Source organism: Stegodyphus dumicola, chromosome 2 (assembly GCF_044657685.1).
Source record: "Stegodyphus dumicola isolate Sdum_Otavi_A_Nest chromosome 2, ASM4465768v1".
Lineage (NCBI taxonomy): Eukaryota > Metazoa > Arthropoda > Arachnida > Araneae > Eresidae > Stegodyphus > Stegodyphus dumicola.
The window spans coordinates 264,635,186-264,656,410 of record NC_140769.1 but is presented as its reverse complement, the minus strand read 5'-3'; the positions used below and the strand labels follow the sequence as shown (position 1 = coordinate 264,656,410).

General features: G+C 32.0%; 1 protein-coding gene across 6 annotated transcripts in view; it reads right to left on the bottom strand.

The window, feature by feature from the left end:
• The window catches only part of LOC118197830 (A-kinase anchor protein 13-like), a 281,410-nt gene that overhangs the window by 105,940 nt on the left and 154,245 nt on the right, over window positions 1–21,225 (bottom strand). For 5 of the 6 annotated variants that reach the window (XM_085812122.1, XM_035369379.2, XM_035369382.2 and 2 more), the window contains 7 exons: window positions 19,839–19,954; window positions 17,734–17,878; window positions 13,669–13,693; window positions 8,099–8,233; window positions 6,908–7,001; window positions 2,184–2,307; window positions 1,049–1,113 (listed from right to left, as the gene is read on the bottom strand). In XM_085812122.1, the coding sequence (XP_085668248.1) occupies window positions 1,049–1,113; window positions 2,184–2,307; window positions 6,908–7,001; window positions 8,099–8,233; window positions 13,669–13,693; window positions 17,734–17,878; window positions 19,839–19,954 (704 nt within the window). The remainder of the gene's footprint in view (window positions 1–1,048; window positions 1,114–2,183; window positions 2,308–6,907; window positions 7,002–8,098; window positions 8,234–13,668; window positions 13,694–17,733; window positions 17,879–19,838; window positions 19,955–21,225) is intronic. The other variant, XM_035369383.2, reaches the window with a different exon arrangement.

Sequence of the window (21,225 nt, the reverse complement as noted above, 5' to 3'; positions counted from 1 at the left end):
CTAAAAATGTCTGGAGCTATGCATGCTTGTCTTAACCCTTTTGGCCCTGCTGGTGACATCTGCCACCTCCATATTTACAGGTATATTTTACTGGTAGCAGAGATTGTTTTCAGTAGCATTGATATCACCCATAGAAGTTCACATTGTCAAATGTATTTATTACAATTCACTATGGAAAGTTTAGCATTCTCTAGATTCGCTGTCAATATGCTGTCAAATTACAATTCACTATGGAAAGTTTAGCATTTTCTAGATTCGCTGTCAACATGCCAGCAAGGTAAGGTACAGGAAAACCATGTACAATAAATAATAGTTGTTGATGTTGTGACTAACCTTTGCTTGTCTGTAATCAGGGTTAGACCATGAAATTCATTGTGGCAAAGAGTCTAGTTAGTGCCTGACATTGGCAAGAGACTTGGGTATCATACAGGAGATAGTATGACTTTGCCCAGTTCCACCCTCAATTTTTAAGGAGAGGACTTTAGAGGGGGATGGGTACGAGAATCTACTACCACTCGACAGAACTCTCAGCTCAATGCATATTTAGAGTGCCATCACACACTATACATTTACTATACATTTACACAGACACTATACATTTACAAATATCTACACCTTCTCTGGGATTCAAACCCAAGGTATGGTAGTCAGAGTCACCAATCACTATCCAGGTTGAGTGGCATATATGATAGTAAAATTAGAATCTATTATAAAAATTTTTACCTTGAGGCCTGATAGTGGCAACTGCTATTACATTCTAGTTTCTGCAGCATTCGTGTACGAACTTGTTAATATGCTGCAAAAGACTTCTTTTAACAGCTATATACAATATTTTATAGACAACTTTTTTTTCTCCCATGTCTAAAAAATTCCATGACTAAAAGAGGTTTAAATGTTCTCAGTTAATGTTAACCTATTTTCACTAACCTTACTTGATAGTAAGCAAAAAAATCTTATTCACAGATAATTTCGCTCATTCCTAAATGCACACATGCATTAAGACTTTCTTTACTGCATGAAAAACATCAATAAAAGTAAACATACTCACCTTTTGCTGAATACAATTAGGTACATGGTCTTTACAAGAACTCTCATGAATCGTCACAGAACAGTCTAAAAGAGGATAATATGCAGCATATGAATATCATAAATATAACTTCATATTTCACTATATGTGATAAATACACAGGTTTGTGTACAATCCAACTAAGTATGAAGGAAGACATGTTTTTATAACATATCAGAAAGAAATGAAAAAATATTCAAAAATTTCAACCTGCGACATACATTAATTAATACTTTCACATCTTTACACATTTTACCAGAAAATTAAAATACATTTTTAATGTCTGAATATGAAAAAATTCATTCTCAGTGGGGGGGGAAAGACCATGTTCTGATTAACGAGATGCCACTTGGAATCAGATGTAGATCCTGGCACAAAATTCCACTAGAAATACGAATGCAGCCCTACTATTATTTAAAATGAGTTTGTTTTTGTTTATCTATGTTTTAAATTTTTAAAAACTGAAATTTTTTATTAGAAAAAATTACAGAATTGAAAATTTTCATCCCTTTCACCTGTCGTAAGATCGATCATTTCAACATTTAGAAAAGGATAAAAAGTTGTATTCAAAATTGAAAATATAATTCATTCCTTTAAGCCTGAGCTGAAAATTCTGTAAATTTTATAATGCTTTCAAATACTCAAAAGGTTCTATAATATTTACAGAAAATTAAAGTAACAAAATTTGTTTACATGATTCTGTATGTGCAACCTTTAAAAACACTATACAAGTTGTTATAGAATCTCTGCACAAATCTGCATAGATTCCTGCACATCTCTCTATAGAATCTTTATACTTCATAGAAGCAAGACCTAAAATTTTATAGAAAACTTCTGGCCTAATTTACAAAAAATAGAGACATAAAGGATTCTAAAGAAATTTAACGTAGGTTTTTTTTTTTTTTTTTTTTTTTTTTTTTTGTTTAAATAGAATTCTGTAAGACATTTTTCATAAGGGAAGCATCCAATACCTATCCTCAACAAACATTTCCTATACTTAACTTCTTTCCATGGAGGAAAAAATCAGGATAGATGTCATTTATTACAGTGTTTAGTTTTACTACTTGCATGATAAACAAGTAAAAATTTAAAATCTTTTTTAAGGATAAAATCTTACTTTCACACTTAAGAGCTGATTTGTTGGCTAAACCTCTACTGCAAACATCACATGTTGCTGCAGTGCTGTAACATATGGAGACGAACTGATGTGAAGAATTCTTCTTGCTCTCTTTTTCCTTATTCTAAAATTAGAATATATGTATACATAATAAATAAATAATACATAATTATATAAAACATAAATAACACATAACTAAATATGTAAACAATAAATACATAAATTAATAACACATAAAAATATGTAAACAATCCATAAATAATAACCCAAAAGAAGATGTACTGGGAGATGTAACTTCTTTTATCACATTTAATTTTAAATTTTGCACTTGTTGCTTACTCAGTTTAAAACTGGGCACATTTTTCTTATTTATTCACAATGTTTTACTGCTTTTGTAAAACAATTTTTATTTAATTATTACCAACTCTTTATTCCAAGTTCAATATGTTTTAAATCTTAATTTTTATGTGCTATATATATATATATATATATATTGTTACAAAATGTACAGGCGCGGTAAGATGGCTTCCCCGCAAAGCAGTTTTAGGGTTGCCATAAAATGGCAAGGGAAAGCAGGGTTGACACATTTGGTGAGAAATCGTCCATTTGGCGACAAAACTGGCGATGTGTCATGGACAGATGGAGAACCTTCTGGAACGAATTCTTACGGGTTTAGCCCAGAATGTTCTTGAACACAAGCTGAAAGCTATATAAACCCTGCTGGTCCGCAGTCAGTTATTGTGTGTCTCTCATCGAGTGGAAGTGTGCCTTGTCGAGAGGGCGAGAGTTAGTATCGAGTGTGTCTCGTCTAGCGAGTCAATCCCTGTGGAGTCAATCAAGTTGACAGCCGGGCAGCGAGTTCCAAGTGGATCGTCAAGTGCACTGAAGGAGTCTGTTAGTATATCGCGGTTAGTGCATCGTGTTGAGCTCCGGAAATGACTGAACCGAAGAGTCGGAAGCTGTGCTCGTGTGCCGTCGAGTGCATCAGGAGTTGTAGCGTGGAGAGTCTCGAGAGTACGTAGAGGTCTGAGAACGACCAAGCAGAGTCGGAAGCTGTACTCTGGTGCTTTGCAGGAAGCTGTCTCTACTGTTATTGCCTGACAGTGTGAAGGCTGTGTCGTCCAGTGTGTTTATAGTAGACCTTTGATGACTGTAAAAAGTGTTATTGGAGCTGTCCTGATTAACATTGGCTAAATAAAGTGTGTTTCAATACTTCATCAAGTGTCGTCGTTATTCACTCCAAATCTATGAACCCTGTATGAACTGGTGTCAGAAAATGACGCAACAATTGGTGTCAGAAGAATAAAAAAAAAAGGTAACAATATAAACTTTAAATAAAAACAGTAACTTCAAATACCATAAGAGTAGTTTCGGAACATGAATTAGCTTTCGCTTCGAAGAACATAGCAGCTTATCCTAATATGGTCTAGTACACTTCAGAAGCTATTACAGTAAGTACTTTAACAGATTTATTATTTATTTAAACCTTTTTGGTATATTACATTGGAATTAGAATATATTAATATTTAGCTTGGTTTAAGTAGCCACTGAATTATCTATACCAGTGATCAAAAATTGGCAGCCCATAGGCTGGTTGCAATCCCCAAAGCAATTTTATGCAGTGCATGAATACATTTGAATTACGTACTTAATGCAAATACTCCAAGATTTTACTTATTTGAAGTCTGTGTTTACATTATTTTCATTTCCATTAAAAGTTAACTCGTTAGAAACTCATTGGGTAACTCATTAGAAAATCTATAAATTAATTAATTTACAATAAGATTGATGTAAATTTTATTGAAGGTTTGAAGATATATATTTTATTCCTACGTATCAAAAAATAAGTTAGTTCAGTCACGAATTTTTGCATAAAGAATAATTGCTTTGTTTCAGAATACATTTATATGTCAATAGCTTTTCACAGTTCAAAATTAATTACAAAAGATCACAATTGACTGATCAGCATTTACAATCTGTGATGAAAATAATTTTTAGTAATTTCCCTCCAGCGCTTGTACAAACAAATTTTATATTTACTTACAAAATTTATAATTATTTACATGCAATTATATGCAGTTTCGTGTCGAAGGAAAATTTAATAAATAAGAGAAACAGACTAGGCTGTCGTTATTTATTATATTATTCCCTTTGGAAAGTATTCATAATTTTTTTATTTAAATTAAAGTAATTTAATGATTAATTCAACATATTGCAATTACCTCAAATAAATGCCTGCCTGTAATATTAATATTTATCTGTCAATATGTTTGAGTTACAAAGTGTAACCAACAAAAAATTTCTTACAAGTACCAAATAAAGATTTCAGACAGAAAATAAATATAAATTTGAATCTTTGCCCTTTCCAATATTACTATTATTGTTTGTGTACGTTTTGATAAATATTTAGTATGCTAAATTTAAAGTTTAATTAATATATTTTTTATTTTGTTGATAAAAAAATTTTCATTTTGTTTAAAAAGGGGGGGGGTCTGTCAGCTCTCTTTCCATATAAAGAATTTGTAATTTGAATTTATATTTACTGTTAAGTGCATGTTAAGGTTAAATTGCTTTTACAGATTTTTCACTTTTTTTTTTATTTATAATGAATTTAAAATTCAAGGTTTTTCTTATTATTAATCTGCAAAATTTATGTGCACAACAAATTATGTAATATTTATTGAATAATGTTCTCAATATGAATTCTGGTTTCTCAGTTTTACTTTTATTTTATACTTTATATTTTTTAATTAAAGCTTTTTTTTTTTTTTTTTTTTTTTTTTTTGCCTGTAGGAGTTGGACTAAAAATGTTAAACAAAGCAGAATGTCTGTATGAACAGACATTTAAAATATAGATCTGGGGTAACAAAACACTAAATGGCACAATACGTGGCACCTTCATAAAAAATGGGGGAGAAAATTCAGAGAGTATAAAATCGTAAAATATGAGCATTTGTACAATTTACAAAAACATTCAACAATACTAGCAACCATATTCAATAGTTCCAATATGTAAATAACTTTGAAATTTTTGAGACAGGCAGATGATATATGTTAAAAAAAATATTTGTTAGCTATATAAATTTGAACTTTTTTATGTCTGCGGGCAATAATCTGTAATAACAGCAATTTATCAATCCTACAATAAATTTTGAAAGAAAGGAAAATGGAACTGATACAAAACCGTTATCACCTGGATGTAGAACATACAAGAATACCTTTGTATGCAGTCCCTGAAAATGTGTCAGCCTTACAAAAAATGATACTTGATAATAATCACGGTGCCTAAGCAAAAGATTGAAAAGCTAAAAGTTATTAGCTAAAGGTACATTGGATCCATATCAGTACAAAAAATTATTCATGAAGAACTGCACATGAAAAAATACAATTGTCATTTGGCCTGTTGAATTAAAATAAGACACCAAAAAGTGCCACTTGTCAAAATTAATAAAGAAACCTTAAAATTAGTTAATGATAGTAAGCAATGAATTATTTCTAAAACCCTGGCCAGTGATGAAATATACATACCAATTTTTGATGTTGTAATATGTCAAGAGAGAAAAATATGGGTCCTCGAAGATAACCCTAAACCAATAATGGTGAAAAACCAATGAGCAATGAAAATGCAATGCTATTTTCATAGGATGTACAGGACTGGACAAGACAGTTACAGGGACAGAAGACAACTACAGCTAATTGGTACACAATTTAGTGTCTTCCAGAAATTCTTCAAAAGGTGAATATTAGGGGACCTGTGCTTCACCATGATAATGCATCTTCTCATTCAGCAAGACTAGTTGAATTTTTTTAATAAAAACACATGAGTATGGCAGAACATCCTCCATTTCCCTGTTCTTGCTATGTGTGACTTTTGGCTATTCTTTAACCTGAAACAAAATTTATATGGCCGTTATTTTCATTCTAAAGATGAGATGGATGAGGCTAGAAAACCATATTTTTCTTCAATTCCAAGAAACAGTTTGAAGCAGGGGCTCTCGAGAATTCACGACATTTCCATGGGTGCCGATGGCTGTAGGTCTGCCTTGCCACTTAAGATGTCAGCACATATATATAAGTTGATGGATGTTTTTTAAGACAGAAGCCATCATAAAGGTGGTGGTTCCTTGATGAAAGGTGTTTTCAAGCTATACACAGAACTTTGGCAGTTCTTTTAGGATGGAATGTTATCAAGACTCCTAATAAAGATGCTATGGTATAAAGATATCAGCACCTCGATGAAAGTTGCTTTCCTCAAGTCGATAATGATGCTGGCTTTATAAGGATGCTGGCACTGTTATGCCAGGACATTCTTGTCAAACAGTGGCTCCCTTGCATAAAAGTGCCAGCACCTTTGTGATGAATATTTTGCTGAGTCAGAAACAATAACAAAGGTTTGCCACTTTGATGGAAGTTGCTTTCTCTAATGATTTTAATATATTTGACACTGTTTTGATGAACATTTGCTAATCTGCATGAAAGTGATAGGCCATTTATGCAAATTGACCCTGCCCACCAGAGCACCCCTGGTTTACAGCATTTAATCTTTAAAAATTCTTCTACAAAAATGCATGGATGCTAGAGCAAATTACTTTGGAAATAACTAAGATCTTTATTTTTAGCTGCATCAAGTGTGAACCTCGCACATTATATAGTAACTCATACAAGTTTGTCATTAATGTGAATCAATAACTTTACATAAGTACTGCAGTTTCATAAAACAATACCTTTTTCTTTCGAAAAAATAAGCTTCCTCTCTTTTTTCTTTTGCTGAAAGGTTTATCCTCCTCCCCAACTTGACCTCCAGATTTCAAAACATTTCTGAAAAAAGGCAATTCATTTAATCAAAGATTAATATATTTCATCTTAAAGAAAATATTGCAGTATACAGAAAAAACTACAGTAAAAATATACACCATGTCTACAGCAGTTTTTACCAGGCCTTCATTTTCACAACCATTGGCCTTAGACATAGACTTCCAGTTACAAAAATGTTTTAAATGATGAACAAATTCTGGTTTTGGCTTTTAAAATTTACTGAAATGAGTTTTGTAAAGATCATTATATCTAATTTTTTATACATTTCTTCAGTCCTTATATTTATATTTAGAAAAGCGTTATACTCTCTATGAAAATTAAAACACAAAAAGTGTGATTACCATATGACACAAATTGATCCAGATATTTAATTTCAAATTTTGTTATTTCTGACATCATTTTGAGTTAGCACTGAGCGGTTGGTTAATAAATAAATTAGAATCATTTGAGATTAAATATATAATGGCATTCAATGATATTCTTTTGTGATTTAGCAGTGTCTTTAATTTACATTTTTGCTACATTTGATATGCTGGAAGAATTTTTGTGCCAGTAATTTATACATTTTCAAAGTCTAAAAATATGTTATTAACATTCATAAAGTACTATTACATTAGAATCATGAGCTGGTAATTGCACAAAAATTCATTAAACTACAAATATTTTTCATTATAAATTAATATTAAGATTCAGCTGCATACCAATATTAATTCTGCTAATGTTTTCCATAACATGAATTCTGTAAGATTCTGCAATTACTATTTCCAGATTTTTTAAAAAAATTTACATTAATACTTTTACATAAAGCTGCAAGAAATGCAATCTCTTAGCATCAGAATTTTTTTCCCTAAATGCACAACACCAAATACAGCTAAAAAAAACACCAAATACAGCTAAAACAATTAAAAAACAATTTTTACTTTTACTATATTTTCTATAATTCTTACAAATAGAATTTCTGGGACTATAAACATTTTTTTTTTTTTTTTCCTAGGTAAAATAAAACTAGCATGTGATATGGATTATAATTGAATTTTCTAGTTTATAGAGTCTACATGTTGAAAGTTCTGCAACATGTGAATTTTGAAAACAAAACTTACTCTCTAAGGAGATTAGCCAATGAAAAACTGCTTATCCTTTTGATATTAATTTCCTCTGGTTCCTCATCTTCATGCATTATTTCAATACAAGAGTTCCTCACATTATGAATCGTGAAGCGATTTCTTCCGAACGAACTACCAAAAGTAAACATGCGAACACAGAACTGAAACTCAACATGCATGCATTACAAAAAAGGACACACAAATAAATAAAATATTAATGGCATTAAACACTGTAAATAAAAACTTAAAAGTTAATAAAAACTTAACACATTTTAAATGAAAAATGGTAAAAATTATGGAATATGTTTTTCTAGTTTTTGCAGTACTTGGACAGTATATGTTCCCATTAATGCTTCACTCACAATACAATCCACGACTTCGATTTTTACGAGTGTTGTAACACATCTACAAGCTGTTCTGGACGTTTCTAAAAAGATGTAATTTGTTTTCTGTTATATATTTTTTACCTACCCCTTCAACGGGTGGTGGGATCACTTTTCAAAGGATATTGCCACCAAATATTATTGCCCTGTGTTATTTTTAAAGAAATAATACACCAAATTATGCCGTTTTTAACTATTCTGTGATTTTGCAGCTGAATTTTATGTGACATAAGCCTGAAGAACATGATGTTTAATAAATATAGATAATAATAAAAAGACAAACAAGTTATGTAAGACATCTTACTAAAAAAACTGAGCACTGACACAATGAACTCACAAAAGACTGAAAATAATATGTGGCAAATGTTAACACTTCATCAGAAATTTTCAAATATGCTGCTTTTAAAAATTTTGCAATTTTGCTATTGAATTGTGTGTGGCATAAGTGTGAAGAGTGGGAAGTGATGTTTAATGGAAAAATTAAAAAGACATAAAATAAAAGTTGTGTTAACAGGAAGGGGTCTAAGAGCAGACTGCCAAATTCAGAGATTAGCAAAAGCATAAAAACCATAAACAAACCCTCTGGTATGATATTGAAATCTCAATCCTTTCTGATTATATATATATATATATATATATATATATATATATATATATATATATATATTTTTGGTGTATGTATATATATATACATATACACACCCACAGTAGTGTGCAAATTAATATGACCAATAGGGAATTTTCATATCATTTGATTTCTTGAGTTTGGCAGGCCTAATTTACAGCTGATATTTAACTACAGTTATTCACACCTGTTTACTCTTTAGTACTGTATTACTTTTAGGACCAAGGCATTTTGTTAGAGAGCACTTTTTCTAATACAGTCAAAAGTCTTTAATCCTGACTCGTCTGGCCTTCGCCGATTCCGGCGAATATCGGTTTTTTTCCGGAATATACATCATTAGTTTAAATCTGGTAAGATGGCATGCAGAAATTAGAAAATTAAAAATATGAAACCTTAACTTATGAAATAAAGAGCAATTATGATCTAAAGGGTATCAAAATTTACAAAAAAAAAAAAAAAAAAAAAAAAAAAAAAGCTTAATATTTATTTGTTTACTTTATTAAACATTTCTTTCAACGGTGCATGCGTAAAGCATACATTACGCATAGTTGAAATTAGAAAATTGCAACCAGAAAACTATTGGATGTGTATTCGTGATATTTATAATGATGAGGAATTTGACTAAATTTGATATGATATGATTTTAAATCATATTAAAGACGGAGTACATCGAGATGAAATACTACATTTAGTAAGGAATTATAAGCCGAATAAAATAAAAATATCTGCCCTGAAGATAAGGATAGTGCTGACAGATCAACTTCCAACCCATTGCGCGCCACAACATTCCCCCCCCCCCTTCCCGCAGCAGAGCAGCATGAAATTGATAAACAGATTTCGGAATGGTTACAGAAACAAAGGATATGCCTTTGTCCATTTTTTGCAGCTATTCTACTTTTTGTTTGATGGACATCGAAACATGCTTTCGCTTTGTAGATCCTTTGGCAGCTCCAAAATTAGAAATTCTTTTTGACATAATCGAAAGTTCAAGCTTACTTTTATAAAATTGCTGTAACAGTCAGCAAAAAATAATAAGCCGGATCCAATTAGAAGATTAAGGAACAACGTAATCTGCAACATTAACTGAAATAGATAATTAGATAATTTTAGCTTAGCTTATACCGTCCATTATGCATTAAACGCGCATGCGTAAACATATTATGCGCATGCGTAAAGGTATTATGCGCATGCATAAAGGCATATGCACATGCGCAGAAAGTTTACCGCTTTGAGGTCTGGATTATAGATCATTCCGGATTATGGACGTCTGGATTAAAGACTTTTGACTGCATATACAATTACATCCACATCATCATTAATAGAAAATGAATTGAATAAGAGTGAGTAATTGTTAAAGATAATGAAAGAGAAGCAGATGGGCTGAAGTTAAGAGATCAATAAGAAGTCCTCTTTGTTGGACAAAGGAGATAATTACTTGTGGTTAGCCACAATAGAAGGGCAATTAGACCCACACATACACACTACGATGCGCACACAGTAGTCAAGAGGAGAAAGAGTTAACAACTGGCACACGACTAGCGTGAATGGTTGCTATGGCGACAAGAACAGAAGCGCGACTCACTTGGAGGTGGTCTTCGGGAAAGGTAGCTAGATTTGTAACAAAGCAATGAGAATAGAGGATGAGAGCCTTGTAGTGGTCGGGTAAAAGGAGACGAGGTCATTGAGCTAAGAATAGATAAGTGAAGTGCGGGGTCAGAAAGTTGTAGTACTTTTAGGTGATATTGTTCTTAAGGTAATTGTCCTTTTAGGCTGTATTATACATGTATTACAAATTGAAAAAGCTGTATTACAAGTTTTAAATTATGATCTTCACTCTAAAGAAAATAAGTTAGATAGTAACATTACACGAACACTCTTCTATGATACAGAGGACCACAGTAAGTGTGTATTATAAGTTTGGATGCTGTTAATGAAATTATTAGATGGTTTAATGAGACAAGAAGTTTATCATCCCATGGAAAGGGAAGTGCGGAAGAAAACAAAAAACCGACACCAAGGAAATCCAAACAAAATCCTAGGCTGACAAATTTTGACCTTCAAACAAATTTAGCAGAAACGGAGTTCATGTTCATGACTCTATTATTCATCATAAGCTATTAGAAGCTGGTTGTAAGCAATGGTATCATCTTAAGGCATGCAATGTATGTGGCGTATGCCTATAAATTTATTCGATAAAAAATAATTTTTTGCTTAACTCTATCATAACAAATCCATATTAACTATTTTTAATTTGTAGCTATACATTGAATCATGGAATTTAGAGTCATATTTAAAATGAAACATATTGTCCACTTTCTGTTTCTGTGTTCTGTTCATTCCTTGTTGCAAAAGGAATTTGCATGCTAAATAGCATCTGCATTCAGTCGAAAAAACATTTACAACATATAAAGTGAATATCTCCCTTCTTCCCACAACAGAAATAATTTGCAGGGATTTGACACACATCCCACTCTTGCAAGCATTGGCACCAAAGCTAGAAGGAGAGAATATTCATTGTTTTTACCATTGAATTTAGAGGAATTTATTACTGTTTATCAATGTGTCAGCTGTGAGGTTTGCATTGTACTATATATTTAATTTAAGGTTCAATTATTACTTTCAAAGTTCTATACAACAATGAATTATTCTGTAAGGGGAATACTTTTTCTATAAATTTGGAGCAAAATATATAATTGAAGAAAATTTTCTAGTTAGTACTTGTAATTTTCTAGTTAGTACTTCTAGTTAGTACTTGTACTAGTAAAATAAAATTATTTTTCTCTTTTCTTCTTTTCAGTTGATGTTTAGTGTCGAACAATTGCTTAGACTGAAGATCAAATAACCAAATTCACCACTTCAATAACAAAATAATTCAATCGATGACAAGTACTGCATGTTCACTTTATTCCCTTTCAAGAAAACTTTGCATGCTATTGACTGGACAGCATTAGCAACGGAAAATTTTAGTATGGATTGTATTGCATGTGCACTTCAACCTCAGAAGTTATGACAGGAAAAGGGATGATAAAGACTTTAACAATCAGAAGCCCTCAATTTCAGCTCACATGTAAGCAATAGCTCCGCAGCTACACAGAAGAGACTGATTGTCATTTCGTTCCCTGAAACGCAATTTATGGTTCCGTTTTAGGTTCTGCTGGGCATAATGTTTTTTCCTTAAATCCTTCTTATTAACACAGTGTAATGAATATTTGATTTTAAGACTGATTAATTTTATGTTTCTGAGCTCCTTTGAATTTCACTAATTAAATTCCATGTTTAACAGCATGCCCTTTATGAAAAGACAGGGTATCCCCTGGTATTAAGGCTGTCCATCATAAAAAATAACTTCTAACTATGCCAGGATGAAAGAGAGACTACCATGGGCAAGAAAATATGAAAAAATGGATTGAAATTACAATGGGAAAATGTCTCCTTTTCAGATGAAACCTATTTCCTTGTGCAAGGTCACAGATTTTGCTACATCAGGAAATTACAGAGTGAGAAACTGTCTTCTAAACATAATGACCAGTGTGCGAAATACCCTATTAAGAAAATATTTTGGGAGTGCTAAGTTCATGGGCCAGGATCACTATTGCTAACTAATGGAATGACAAATTCTGACAAATATATTTTGAAGTTATTAAAACAACACTAATTCCTAAGACAAAGGAACTCTGGACAATGGGGTGCGTACGGCATTTTCCAACAACACCTTGCTTCGTGCCACATGTCATAAAAAGTGAAAAATTATAGAAGAAAATGATATTAAGCTTTTAGATTGGCCAGGAAATTCACCCAATCACAATCTAATCGAAAACTAGGGAGCAATTCTAGAGGAATGAATGCGGAAAATGAACTGTACAAGTAAGAAAGTATGATTTCCTCTTTAATCCAAATATGGTTTCCTGATGATAAAGTATAGGTTATGCCCCAAAACCTGATAAATCTATGCCAAAACACGTCAAGCAAGTTAAATGTGACATATTGTAGTAATTTTCCAATATTTCAATCAAAATACCTAAAAATCAACCGTGTTCACATTAACTTGCACAGAACTGTGTATATATCTTCTTTGTGTGCATGTGTGTGTACGTGGATTTTACTGCACAAAATATCTACATGTACTTCTAGCACACTGCAGAATAAAATCTTCTTTTTTAAAAAAAGAAGGAAGGGGAATCACAAATACACTATCTTCATAATTAGTATAAACTCTAAAAACTTTTTTTTTTTTTTTTTTTTTTTTCAGTCTTAAAACTATTTTTTATAAATAAATTCAAATAGGTGTTTTAAAAATTTTTCATTTAAAATTGTGTTTAAAAAAAAAGCATTCATAATAAGAGAATTGGGTACACTTATTTTATTAGAGGTGCAGTTACACATGCATTTCACTGTAAAGATACAAAAATTTTCATACATTCATATCATGCACAGTGCTTAGCAGAAATGTTAAATAAAATACATGCACAATACAAGACATTTTACACATATCATACTAAACAAAATTTCTTGTTTTATAATGCAATTCAAAATTACATTTAAAAGAATAAAAAAAATACCTGTCTCTTCCATCTCTTCTACGAGCTATAAGAGATAGAAACGGTGATGTCAACAAAATACGGTGAAATAAGTTAGAAGTAAAAAGAAATATGAGCAATTTATTATTTTACTAATTATAGAAGTACAGAATTTTAAGAATTATTAATTATAAATAACACAATTATTTGCTAAAATTTAAGAGTTGCATAATTTTAATGCATCTGAATGTGCATTAAATATCAGGCCAAGCTTTTATTTTCCATCTAAAGGAGATACATGGCAGTAATTTAAAAAAAAAAAATGAAAGATAAAGAAAGATAGATCTACCTTCAATATTGCATGTTAATGGTTCTAAAAACAAAGTTTCAACAAATTAGTCTTCTAATTTAGACAAAATTTTAGTTAACACCCAAAAGATTTTTATGATAGTAATTTTTAAAAAATTGAATTTAAATGTTATACGTTAACGGTCCCGAAAATAGAGAAGATTCAACAGACAAAAGTCTGTGGGCCTCTGTTTATAGTAAACTTTTATTTAGCTTCCAAACGAAAAATCAGATAACAATTTTTTAAAAGTATCAAGCTCACACATTGAATGTTAATAATTATAAAAACAGAGATTCAACAGAATAAAAAAAAAGTGTCTAGCTCAAATATTGTATTTAACCCCTTAACGCATTTGCCCGTGTCTCACACGAGCGAAAGTTTCCGGCAAATTTGCACATGCCCGTGTCTCACACGGACGCCCTTGTATCTCGCGTAATTTAATTTCTAATGCTTGTCTGAAATCCGTTCCAGTAAAAATAAATAGGCTAGATTATAATTAAACTTATTTGACATAGATGGCACCACTATTCAGCATTTTTCTTGTGTAAACCACGCGGCGCATTTTGATGATTAGCTATAAGTTTGCTAGGAATTCTTTGCTATAAAGTAGTCGTTTGGTGTGGAAAAGGTAATATATCCATTTTTATTACATAAATATAATAAAAGTAAGCAGTTAACTGCAAATTATATTACTAAGTGTTTTTGTAATTTAAAAAAAGTTATCTGATAATGAGTGACTCTGACGATGACAATTTTGAATATGCCAATTTATCAGACAGTTTCAGCAATGAGAGTGATGATTTCTTGAGTGATGGAAGATAATGACAACGAGATTTTGGATATAGCAAGGAATTGGTATCAAATTAGTATAAATCAACCAAACGTTGCATCACCGAGATTTCGATTTGAAGCTAACCCTGGCATGATTATGCAAGAAAAAAAATAGGTGATTTTTTGACCGAAAATTAGAAATTAATGTGTGCCTTAAGGGGTTAATGGTCCCAATAATTAGTCTGCTTCACCTCTGCTTTCGGAAAATTTTATTTAGCATCCAAAAGAAATATCTGATAATAATTTTAAAAACAAAAAGTACCTTGTAGGGTTTACATATTTTGCATAACAAATTATTTTAAGTTTGATACCTTTCCTGAACTCCTCAACTTCCCTTGCATTTCCTCGCCAGGTTGTAAATTTAAAGTTAAGTGAAGTGAGAATTAAATGGGTGAATCTCTGAGTTTATTCAGAGCATGTTTTCATGTTGTACGTTCCTTGACCATTTTGGATTATCGTCATGCCTGTTAGGTTTTTATCGAGTCAACCTAAGTCAGACATAACTTAATGTCCTAATCCAGCACTATTCTATTTTAGATTTCAATTATTTATATTCCATGCTTAAGTTCCACCACAAGTGGTTGGTGTTCTTTGTAAAGCACAAAGTCCATGAATTTCTGTTCTGCATCCTTCTTCTATGCTGGTATTTCATTTACACCTGTGCGAGAATTCGCCAAGTTCACTGTAGGATCTAGTTTAGTTTATGTAGAATAGAAGAGATAGATCTTATAACCTAACTAAGATGATATAAGTTGATGGTTGCAAAAATGGAGTATCAGAAGACTTAAAAAAAGTATCTTGGCTGAATATTCTTGTATGCCTACAGATCCAAAAAATAGTCTACTGGGCCTGCATAGCGAAAAATTCTACTGACTATGCAAATAAGCAAATATATGGCAGTAATTAAAAAAAAAAAGCATTTATATCAAATGCTGTATATTACTGCTTCCAAAAAACAGGTCAACAAGCTAAAAAAAGTAAAAAATAGCTAACTTAAATGTTGGATGCTAGCAGTTCCTAAAACAAATTATATGCTAACAATATGCTATTGGTATGTATACTATTTTATGCTAATGATTCAACGAACAATATGCATATGTTAATGTTTGTTAGTCAGTACATGATGTAAATGAAAGTATGTCTGCCTGGCAATCGGGAGGTTTGGAGTTTGAATCCTGGCAAAGGTACTGCACATTTTTCATGTTTCTTGCCTCACAATAAACTTAACGGCTCTACAAATAATCTGTTACACATCTGCTTTTGGAAAATTTTACTCAGTATCCCCCCAAAAAACCTGGTATTAATTTAAAGAAATATATCACATAAATTAAACAGACAGACTAAAAAAAATTAGAAGTATTTCGCCCAAATGTCATACATGAATGGTTCCCAAACAAAGATGCAACAAATAGTCTTATATGTCAATGTTTGTTAGTAGCTTGTTGGACCTCTGCTTTTAGAAAATTTTATTTAGCATAGAAAAGAAATACCTTCTGGTAAATTAAAAATAAATATCAAGCTCAAATGTTTAACATCAATGATTCCAAAGAAGACATCTGTTTGCTTCCCATCTGTTTCTGGACGATGGTCTGTTGGACTTCTACTTTTGACAATCTTTTACCTACATTCAAAAAATGAAACGAAATGCACTTTTTGTAACCCCGAGTGTCCAAAGAGACATTCCACACCCTGCAGTTGAATGGCCTGATTAATAGGATCTGGTGATTTAGTGTGCTTCTCCATTCCAGTGATATATCCTACTTCCGAGTATTCTGATATCGGGGATGCTTGATCAAGACAAGAATCTCCGGTATCAGAATACTCAGAAGCAGGATCTATCAAATTAGCAAAAGCTCTGGACCAAAGTAACCTTAAATAGCCTTACATCAATTCCAAAGTCTTGTCCACATATATCTGCCCAGTTACAAAACCTCCATCAGAGACATGAAGCTCAATACAATAACTGTTACGATTCCTACCCATATCAAGGAACCATTTCAACAGAAAGGGGATCTTATATGAATAAGAGAAAGCAAGCAAATTGTGAGCTCTCTTACTCCTTCTAGATCAAAATACGTTTGGAATTACAATTTAGGGTATATTTGGACTCATCAGTAAACAGTATATGGGCCCACTCCTCTTGGCACCATTGACACTACCTTAAATGGGCCCCTTTAAAAGATGATGTGAATGGAACACAAACAAGTGCTTGTCTGCTATACTGTCCAACCCAGTGAAGCTTCTGTACAATACTAGAATGGTTAATTTAAGTTCATGAGGAAGCCTGAATACCTCTTATAGTTGCTTGATGGTTTCTTTGAGCTGACATTGACAAGAAATGGTCTTCAAATGCAGTTGTTGCTGTTGACCAGGATGTTTCCTAACTGATTCAGTACTTAAAAATGCAATTCCATTTTGTTGATAAAAGCAGATTGAGGAATATTTAAATATTCAGCAATTTCTGCATATATTTTTCACCTTTGATTCTACCATTAATCACCACTTTTGCCCTTCACTTCAAAGCTGCCCATGAGCCTAACTAATGAATACTGATTACTCTCAGAAATCACATTCACTTTCAATGATATTACTGATCATAATTCTGACATGTATTAATAAATGCATCATGCTGTCAGTAGCATAATTGGTATATTTTATGTGCTAATCTGTGAGCAGAAGTCCAATTTTGCATTCAGTTGTATATATTTAACATAGTTACAACACTGGGCATTGGTTAAAAAGTAATCAATGAGCATTTTTTTTTATATTAATCATAAATTTTTACAAGCAGTGTATTTATAACAAATATTCATCAAATTATAACTAAAAAAGGTTTGTAATTAAAAACCTTAAATATGAAAATGCACATTTTAATTTATTTCCCATTCCATTATAATATAATAGTGAATAAAACATTTGAAATATACCAATGTCTTGGATTTCTTGAGCAGCAACGATTGAAGGCGTCGAAACTGACTTTTGGAGGGTCGATCGTGGAGCAATCAGCCACGATTCTTTGCAAGAACTTTTGCCAGTTAAAGCAGCTAAAGAATGCTTCTTTGCAACTTTAGGCTGGAAAAAAAATATGAAATTTAATTTTGGAAACGATGACCCATACAAGAACGCTTTTTAAACTTTACATTAAAGTTTCAGAAAAGGCATTGATATGATTTACTTCCCTGTATTAAATAAAGCAGAATCCTATTTATCTAAACCAGGATTTTTCAAAATGTAATAGATGTACCACTAATAATACATTATATTACTTTTGGTGGTACAATGTTTAAACAAAGATTTAAATAAATATAAAATGGCACCCCTTTTAACATTCTGTTTTTATCATTCAGATATATACATATTTCTCCATTTGGGCAGATTTAAACAAGTCAGAGGCAGATGGGGTTGGTTTACATAGTGTAGGCAACTTGAAAAGGTCCAGGCACTCTTTTCAATTTGCCTACTGTTTGCTAACACATAACAGTACATAAGAGTTTGTAGTAAAAAAGCATAAAGGTGGTATCACCATTGTGAAATTTAGCGCCATGAGGTAATCAAACTCCGTCAAGGCAGCCAGGATGTCCATGAATCTCTTAATCTTTATAAACAAAGCACCAATATTTGCATATAGATGCCAGCATTTTTTTTTTTTCAGGTTAACTGTTAGTCACTAAGACACATGGGTGCTTTGACAGTCCACAAAAGTACTAGAACCATTATGAAATTCAATGTTATAAGGAAAGCATCAATGCAGCCAGCATGCTCAAGTGAAGATCGTAATCTTCATGAACAGGAACCAAGTCATGCATGGGAGCTAGTACATTTTTAAATTGACCATCGCTTGTCAAAACACATGGGTGCTATGACATAAATGCACAAAGGTGCCAGCACCCTCAGTATCATGAAGTAAGCAACTTTTATCAAGACTGCCAAGATACCCAAGTAAAGGTCTCATTCTTGGCAACTCCATGTGGTTGCATACACTGGCTTACTATTTTAATATGACAGTAGCAGCTCTGGGGGGAAGGCACAACAGCATGGACATGGTTCCTATGGCAAAAAAGGGCAGCTAATGCTGTCTAGAATGGTCTTGGTTTAGGCCATCCGCATGGGGTAATGTGATGGCCAGAAACATGGCCTCTATAGTTTTCGCCTTCCCTCTTGGTAGTCTCCAATACCCAAGGTGAAGGATGGGCGCCTGGTGGCCCAGTTCAGCATTGGAGGCTAAGAACAGAGGTTTATTTATTTATTTATTTATTTATTTAAGTCTGCATTGTGGGATTAAGGCCCTCGTAACACAGCAAGTGAATTTGATCTAATCCCTCTTTTGGAGATCTAATCTCTTTCTGGATACTAAAAGGCTCTCCCACCTAATATGAAGATTATTCACTGCCTTGATTGCATTCAGTTGCAGGAAAGGTCATATTGATTATTCTTGGTAAAACTTTGCCTATTTGCATAAAGGTGGTGGCAGCTTTAGAACATTTAATGAAACAAACTGGGTGGTGTTACATGAAAATTCCTCACTTTTAAGCAGAGGCATAAATAAATTAGATCCAACAATTATGAATTTTTGACTAGATAGCGACAATGGGATTAAGACGCATAATTATGATGAGTTTATCTTTGAGTGTTTCAAATTACTGCTACATGAATTCTACAATTAAATATAATGTTTCATCTGCCTGAAATTATATATAAAATGACAATATTTAAATTAGTAACATAATAGTGCTACATATGAATAAAATAGAGCTACAGTAGTTTCAAAAATAAAGTTTTTTCATTTTTTCCAGTTTTAGTGAAAGAAACCTGTTTCTTCTGATCACTTTTCTGAGGTTTTTTTCGCACTGTGGGAGAAATTTGCCAATCCTGGCCAAATTTAATGTAAAAATTTGAAAGGAAAAATATAAACAAACCTCAGATATCTCCTATAATCTGCATAATTCACTAATCTGCACAAACCTCAGTACCAAGGTCTATGGATTATACAAATTTCATTACACTACATTTGAAAACAGCAGAACTAACTTACCTCCATCATACCAGTAGACAACGTGTGGCAACTAGCACCAGCCATCATATCACTCATGCTCTGAACAGAATCTTGTAATTGGTTACAAAACATAAAAACGTCCTCCCTGCTGCCCGCTACAATGAGAAAAACATAAATAGTATTGAGTACCTAAAAATAATAAATTATTATAAAGACACATAAGTCCAAATTTTGATTTTATTCAGCTCATGAATTATATTTGTTTTATCATTACCAACAACATTTTAACCATTTTAGTATTTTCAGTTTCTCTTTTATAAAAATGAGTTGGCTATAATTTAAAAAAGTATACGATCTGAAGCAAAATTATAGTAGACATTTTAGGTCCATATCAGTTAGTACAGTCCAAAGTCCGAGATCCAGACTCGTCGGGACTTCGGCGATTCCGGATTTGAGATTTTTCCAGATACTTGATCATCAATTTAAAACTAGTAAGATGACATGTAGAAATTATAGAATTAAAAATATGAAATCGTGATTTATGAAATAATGAAGCATTTATGATGTTGTAATATCTTGTTATTTAATAAATTTATTTATTTAATTAATTTACTGTTGAAGTGGCAACGCCATATTTGTATTATGTAACCGTTGCTCATCAACGTGAGAAATTGTTTTAAAAATTAGATTCTGAAGTTTTTACCAACTAGTAGTAGTATAAAAGTTTTGCCGCTAAAAAATTTTTTCAAATTATCTATCCCCGTGAACTAAAAATAAAATTTATGTTCTACTAAGAAGATTGCCTATTTTGCCAATTACTGCAAAATACATTATAATGTAAAGGGTAACAAAATTTACAAAAGAAAAGCTTAATATTTATTTGTTTATAAAATTAATATCTACTTATTTATTAAACATTTCTTTCAATGGAAGTTGTTGAAGTACTTTTTTTGTACTAAAACATTCTCTTTAATTCTGTAAACAGATAGAATTTCTTATTCAAAGCTCCATTCCATACTATTTGCAGTTTTAAACAGTATTTGCAAACAGTTTTTTTAGACGACTTTTGTTTATTTTACTTTGTATCTGCAAAAAATCTTTGACCTTTTCTTTTCCCTACTGAATTTCATAGATGCTTTGCAGTTTTTGTTGGTGTTACCTTTCTCTGAATAATCTTTTAGATATACAAATAGGTTGAGGAGAATCTTAGTGTTGTTAATATCAATGTTTCTTATTTGTAAAATACAATAGTAAGTTCTATTTCTTCCCTTCCAAGAGCTTAGTTTAGAGTTATTCAGTCGGATGCATTAAATTTTTAGAATGACCGAGAGAACAATGGTGCTGCTTCATCTTTGGAAATTCTAGCCCCAGAAACAGTGACAAAATGGTTTCACACCAAACAGTGTCAGTTTCAATAGTCTCTGCA